Source organism: Lactuca sativa, chromosome 4, assembly GCF_002870075.4.
Source record: "Lactuca sativa cultivar Salinas chromosome 4, Lsat_Salinas_v11, whole genome shotgun sequence".
Taxonomy (NCBI): domain Eukaryota; kingdom Viridiplantae; phylum Streptophyta; class Magnoliopsida; order Asterales; family Asteraceae; genus Lactuca; species Lactuca sativa.
Genome location: NC_056626.2, coordinates 38536993 through 38544501, shown reverse-complemented (window position 1 = coordinate 38544501; position 7509 = coordinate 38536993). Strand labels below are relative to the sequence as shown.

The window sequence follows — 7509 nt, the reverse complement described above, 5'->3', positions numbered from 1 at the left end:
ATTAGTTCTTATATTAATTATGTCATTTTTATTTTACTTGATTGAAGTTTTTAAATTCGTTTTTTTAAACTTATCTTATTTTATTTTATTTTTCCAAAAGGTTTTATTTTTACTAAGAAAAGCAAAAACTCCATGCTCAAATTAAAGGTGTTACAAAATACCATCAATGTAACAAAAACCATATAGGAACTATATATGTCTATTTTCTAAAACATATGAACCATTGTGTAATTTTGTCTACATATAAGAACTTGGGAATAAAAAAGCTCAAGATCCGGTACCTAATCTACATTAATAATTTGAGTGTCTTTCACGTAAATAAATACCACCCTTTTTAGAAAAATTAAAAAATAAATCAAACTTAAAAATAAAAAAAAAATAAAAAGAAAAGAAAAAAAAAGAAATAGATGAAATGAGTCCAAAACTCCAAATGATAAACAGCTCACACCTCTCAGCACCGATAAAACCCCCACTCCTCACTACCCTCCTCCCTCATATTCTTCTCTCTCTCTCTCTCTCTCTCTCTCTCTCTCTCTCATCTTCTTCTCAAAAACCCCAGTGGCTTTTTAAATTTCTGCAACACGTCGATGCATTTGAGGGTTGTACCTTGTGCTCAACAATACCAACCCACAAGAACAAAAATGGAGATTTTTAACCTAATTTTCATTCTGTTATGCTCTGTTTTTGTTTCCGCTCATGGGTTTTCAAGGAATCTTCCCATTTTATCGTTCGATGAAGGGTATTCACACTTATTTGGGGATAATAATCTAATCGTCTTAAAAGATGGAAAATCTGTGCACTTATCTCTGGATGAAAGAACAGGTTCATTCAATATACTAAAACACTAAATCCCCTTTCATTTTTATACATATAATCTTATCTTCTTTGTTTTTGACGTATTTTCAGGTTCTGGATTTGAGTCTCAAGACCTCTACCTCCATGGATTCTTCAGTGCCTCCATTAAGCTTCCTGCTGATTATACAGCCGGTGTTGTTGTTGCTTTCTATGTGAGTTTTATTTTTTCAAAATTACTTTGAAATCATTTTTTATTTTTATTTTTATATTGTTAGCGATTACTTTTATGCAATTTTGAATAAATGCAATGAGTATAACCTAAATGAAAGTATGTATAATAATACCCTTGATTCCTATTTTAATCTTCAATTACTACAAAAAAAATATTTGAAACAAAAAATTTCGGTTATTCTGTTCATATTATATTCTAATATACGTCTTAGATATAAAATTACCAAAAATAGATTAAGAATTGTCCTTATTAAGTATTATTAATAAACAAATTCAGATGAAAACAACCCGCAAATCAGAAAAGGAAATCTTTATTTAGATTGTCAATCACAAATCGAAATTGATGGATTTATTTTAGGATAAGAAATATATACTTTATTTTCATTAAAAGGCCATCTTTAATACGGACAACGGAGTCAACATTTTCTTTAAATTCTTCAAGGTAAACGTTTTAATTTGTTACAGTTGATTTAACGTTTAAAAATCATATTAAATTCTTTTCCAATTATATCAAATCAAAATAAATCATGTAGACTTATAGTTTTATTAAACCGTGTAATTCCCAAAAGTTAAACATTTGTACTTGAATAAATTATTTAACAATATAAGATTGCTTGCATCTTGGACCAGTGTTTTGCCTTTTTGTCATTGAAAATCGATCAAATATAATATATAAATCAATTTATTACTTATTGATACCCGTTCCCTTTCTTTATTCAACAGTCATATTATTATTAATAATATTAAATACGTCCTCCACGAAACAAAAATCACTTCTTTTAACAAGGCATTTATTCCCGCATTTTAAATAATTTCCTTTCCACATGTTTGATAAAGTGACATAATTTTTATACCCTTTTTGCAGATGTCAAATGGAGATACATATAATAAAACCCACGACGAAATTGACTTTGAGTTTTTGGGTAATATACGAGGAAAAGAATGGAGAATTCAGACGAATATTTATGGAAATGGAAGCACAAATATTGGAAGAGAAGAAAGATATGGTCTTTGGTTCGATCCTTGTGAAGATTTTCATCAGTATAGCATTCTTTGGACTTCAACTAGCATTATGTAAGTTTTTACTTTAATTTAAATATATGTGAAATACCCAAATTGTCCCTGTCACAATATCATTTTGTTACCATATAAAGCGGTAAGGTATAATGGGTTTTGTGGTACATTGTATCTGGTAATAGAAAGCAGTGACATCTCTCTGCCCTTTTTAATCATAACATCACCTGCTTCATTGTTTTTCATTATTAAAGAGAGGAAGGGCAATTTCGTAATTTTGGTCAAATTTCAGATTTTATGTTGATGACGTGGCGATACGGGAGATTAAAAGAACGGAGTCAATGGGTGGAGACTTTCCTTCGAAGCCGATGACTTTATACGCGACGATATGGGATGCTTCTGAATGGGCTACAAACGGGGGGAAGTACAAGGTAAATTACAAATATGCCCCTTACGTTGCGGAGTTTTCTGATTTTGTACTCCATGGATGCACGGTGGACCCCACTGAGCTCTCGTCGATTAATTGTGAAGCTAGAAAGAGTTCTGATTCGATTCCTATTGGGATTAACGCCTCACAAAGGGTAAAAATGGAAAATTTTAGGAAGAAATATTTGCAGTATTCGTATTGTTATGATAATGGAAGGTATAAGAAACTTCCGTCGGAGTGTGTGTTTAATGCGAAAGAAGCTGAGCGGTTGAAGAGGTTTGATCCGGTGACGTTTGGAGGAGGCCGCAGCCACCACCACCGCCGCCATGCGAATGGGAATGGGAAGGGGAAGAGACACGTGGCTATTTAAGGAAAAGGTTTTAGTTTCTATAAAATATTATCTATTATGATTATGATTTTGTTTTTGTGGTTAATTTTATGTGAATAGTGGAGGGGAGAGCGTATAATATATAATTTGTTTGTGATGATGATGGGTTTATGGCGAATTTTCCCACTTTGTGATTTTATCGATTTATATATTATATTTTATCTTCCATCAATTTATTGTAATTTTTGCTTTTTCATTGTTATGTATATAAATTGGATAAAGTGATTTTGTCGAGAGAACTTTGCGTTTATTTGGCAGTATATGTCACGCTTTGGCGTTTCTGTGATTTTTGTCGACTGAGTTCGAAGGTCAAAAAGTGACGACGCTTCTGAGGTCAAAAAATGCGGTTTATGTAAATATTTTATGGATTAACTTTGTAGGTGTAATGAATTTATGTTTATTGTTCAAAAAAAATATAATTAAACTAACATAATTTACCATTAAACAAACATTTAAACAAATTTAGTTATTTTCGTTTTTTACGGCTATCATTTAATTTTTGACCAACACAATTCCCAAAAAAAAAAAAAAAACACTGCAAAACAAGCAATCTTTCTATCATTCTCTACGATGAAAACACCCCCACCTCTTCCATTTACTATCGACTGCTAACATCTTTCTTTGCTCTTCTCTCTCTTTTGGTATTTTGTGAAAACCACCCTCCACCCACATCTCTTTCTCATTTGTTTCTTTTTTAATCGAGCAACTCTAACACACACCTCTGTTCAAATGGTTTTAGATTAGTTTCTTGGTGGCAGTTGTGGGGTGAAGGTGGTGAATAGTAGTGATAGAAGATGATGTTTGTTGATGGAGATGGATGGCGGTGTTGTAAGTGGATGTTGTTGGTCAGATACGATAACCAAAACATAGTTTAAGCTAAATCGTATAAAAAAAGATTAGTAGTAAATCATGTATATAAAAATCAGTAACCTGCAACACCCGATCAAAATGGTAGGTTTTGAACAACTCATATAAGTTTAATGGTAAATTGTTATTAAAAAAATAACTAAATACATACAAAAATGATTGTTGATTACTCTACAAATTTAATTTCTCTTTTAGAAAATATACATTGTTCCCATAATTTTTTTTATCGCATATTACCGACAATAATGTTTTTATCTGACAAATAAACTTGTTAGTGAATCGCAATTCATAAGAACACTTACTATGTTCTCATTGTGCTCGCGAAAGAATTCATGTCCACATGCTAATCATTCTCCTATCAATTTCTATGTAAGGAGTTTTGTTTTAACCGTTGTTGTTACATGAGTAATTCATTACCTGATTTTGGCTCAAATTATATAGATTCTATTGTGATTGTTTCGTTTAGAGAGCGGGCTTAGGTAGAATACTGGTGAAAAAGGGACTACATGTTCGATGTGTAAATGTTGGTTTGACCTTGTGCAAGAGTTGCAATCGCGTGGAGGAATGCGTCGATCACGCTCTAATCCAATCTCCTAAAGCGAAGGATACAAGGAGAAGGATTTTCAATTGTGTAGAATCCCGTTTGGTTCATTTTCTTTGGTGATATAGCTTCTTGAGTTCGGAGCTAGATGGGGCAATTGTCCGAAGAAAAGACAGATTTTTTTACTATAATACAAGGTATGCTATGACACATTTTGAAGGCAAGAAATGACTTGATTTTTAAAAATATTCACAAGTCATATAAGAGATCATTTCTAATTCATTCATATTGGTGAAACATAGGAGCAAAGCGGTGAGTAAGTCCAAGAGAGACTCAAAAAAGTGTAGGTATATAAGTGTGTGTGCAAACGTTACGGTGCTAGAGATCAAAAAAAGAATAAATAACGTTGTGGTTCTAAGACTTATTCAAGAAATCTATCACATTCAAAAAGAAATGAATAATGCAAGGATTCATTGATGGTGAAAAACACTATATACTTTACAGTTTCAAAATTATGGAAATAAAATTATTGTGTGGCCATTTCATAATTATTGCAAATCTACTTACATAATTTAAATGACTTTTTGTTTTTTATAGAAAAAAAAATGCAAACAAAAGCCCTGTAAATGTATATACATCATCAAGCATAAAGTTTGACCCAAGTGCCCACTTGGGTCATGGCTAAAAAAAGAGAGTTTGAGAAGTAGATTTAGGGATGTGCATGAGGCTTCACATATCTTGATCAAGTATATATACATTTTGAAATGAGAGCTCAATTATCAATCTTTTAATTAATTTTGTTTTTGTAGTTCAGCAAGTTTTTGGGAGGTTTTATTTGTCTGCAATTGCTTATGATTTCTTATAGTTAAAGAGTATTTTTTTTTTAGTTTGTTTTAAAGGCTAAATGGTTATATATTTCAACGAAAATATTAGACTTAACGAAACTTCCTGAAAATCAGACCACAAAAAACTCAGTACAAAAAGTTAAAAAAAAAAAAAAAAAAAAAAAAAAAAAAAAAAGACTATAATTACAGATGTCACCACACGACATAAATTTTATTTCTATAAAATGACAATCTTGATAAATTTTATTTCTCTACCACACCACATAAATTACAAATTGTTCCCAAAGAATCATAAACTAAATTTTATTTCTGTAATTGGCTCTAAAACTATAAAATGACAATCATTCCTTATAAACTGAAGATGCCCCCATCTAATTTAGACAATTTCCACCTCAAAAATTGAAACGAATTCACAAGAAAGTCGCCAATCGCAAAGCCCCTTAAACCCTATTTCTTTTCGTCTCAAAAACCCTAAAAAAAATTGGGCCAATTCGATTCTACAATTTCCCACCTCCAATGCAAACGGAATCATGCTCATGTTCTTGGTGACCATTCATGCATCATTCTCGATACATTTCAGACCATTACAATCTTTTTGAGATTTGATGCCAATTGTTCCCAAAGAATCATCAATGGGAACCGATGAAGAAATCTTGAAGAATTCGAAAAAATTGGATTCATCGAGTCCCCTTAGTTTGACTACACCGTGTCTTACCGATGAACTCGACTGGTCGCTAAATCTTAACGATTTCGAACTGAGTCTTCTCCATGATTTTATTAGGGATGGGAGTTCTCCTCCTCCCGATGATGAAACCCTTGCCGTAATTTCCACAAGTGTCGAGTTATCCACAGCACCACCACAACACCATTCAAAATCGCCGGAGAATTCACCAAATTTACCGGCCATGGCCGCAACTCATCCCGAGGTGGTTTCTGGTGGAAAGGATCGCCGAGCTGCGACGCTAGATAAGGACACTTTTCCTCCATCGCTTCCGGGGAGGAGGTACAGAGGGGTTAGGCCACAGAAGGGGGGAAAGTTCTCGGCTGAGATAAAATTACGAAACCCGGGGAAGAAAGCTAAGAACATGTGGCTGGGGACGTACAATACAGTGGAGGAAGCCGCCATGGCCTTCGATAAAGCAGCTGTAAAGTACCGTGGATTAGGCGCCGTGCTTAACTTCCCGGAATTAATTGGAACCCACGATCAAAGCCCTGAGAATATTCCACAAAGAAAAGCTCGCCGTCGCCGTCGCCGAAGTCGGAGAGTTTGTCGTTGGCTCCGTCGCAGGAATCCTCAACCACCTGAAAGAGGAGACACTGTACATGCAAAATAGTACATTTTTCTAAGTTTTCTCTGAAAACAAGTGTTGTGTACATGGTAGATTAATCAAACTAGAAAATGCTTTTGTTAGCTAAAATCAATATATATTTTCTAGACTTATTTTAGATATGAATCCAAAAATGTTGTAAGACGATTTCAAACCCAATGTGTGTTGTTCATTTTATTGAGGTCGTCTGGTAGTGGTGCAATGACCGATCCAAAATAAAATGAGTGAGTAGCACACATGATTTTAGAGGAAGTAGCCAGAAAATTAAACTATATCGGAAATTTTCTCAAAAAAATTCGACTTCGCCAAAAAAACCCCATCAAGGTCTGTCAATGTTGGCATGTACATATATGGAATTAGGAGTAGTTTAGGAATAAATTAAGTCTATCGTTTAAACCCTGATATACTAGGGTGGTCACATGGTGTGTGGGGTTGCGCAGTGTATACCACGTCCCTTAGTGTGGCGCTGCAAAATGGAGAGCACATTGGTAAGATTCCCCTGAAGCCACGGTTTAATGAAACTCCTCTGTAAAAATTACAATACCATGAAAATCAAGTAAATTGAAAGTACCTTTTATCTATCGGTCATAAAACGTGAAATCTGAGTTGGTTGTTAAACCTAAATCATCCCTTAAATGACTTAAAAACCATATCCAAAAATTTAAGGTCTCTATTACCACAATATATGCCAAGGGATATACACCATTATTACCATCGAAAGCATGTGAGAGAAATAAAATTAACAGCATATAAACATAGGAAGCACCAAAACATAAGGAATAAACAATTTACCAGAGTAGATAATATTTGACTCAATATGGTCCTTTCATGAAGGCACCATCAAGGCCTAGAAAGTCTCGTTTCCCTGCTACAAATCCATTCTTCAAAGCACCAAGACAATTCATTCTTCAAAGCACCAAGACAGGCATACACATGCCTGGAGATTCTTGTCTAACGTCTGGATTGGGTTCACTCTCGACATCAACGATGATAGTGGTGTCTGGGTTACGATTTTGTACCTCCAACAAGTAATCTCGTAATAAGGTGTATTGAGTAGCATAATCACCCCTTAT

The 7509-nt window shown here is 33.8% G+C and overlaps 2 protein-coding genes across 2 annotated transcripts; both read left to right on the top strand.

Moving 5' to 3' along the window:
* Positions 1 to 499: 499 nt before the first annotated feature.
* LOC111917739 (probable xyloglucan endotransglucosylase/hydrolase protein 28) lies at positions 500 to 3027 on the top strand. Its single transcript, XM_023913398.2, has 4 exons — positions 500 to 822; positions 907 to 1007; positions 1892 to 2100; positions 2333 to 3027. The coding sequence occupies exons 1-4, from the start codon at positions 588 to 590 to the stop codon at positions 2835 to 2837; spliced, it is 1050 nt and encodes a 349-aa protein (XP_023769166.1). The 5' UTR covers positions 500 to 587; the 3' UTR covers positions 2838 to 3027.
* Positions 3028 to 5740: 2713 nt separating this feature from the next.
* LOC111917765 (ethylene-responsive transcription factor 1) lies at positions 5741 to 6442 on the top strand. Its single transcript, XM_023913421.1, has one exon. The coding sequence runs from the start codon at positions 5741 to 5743 to the stop codon at positions 6440 to 6442; it is 702 nt and encodes a 233-aa protein (XP_023769189.1).
* The last annotated feature ends 1067 nt before the right edge of the window (positions 6443 to 7509 follow it).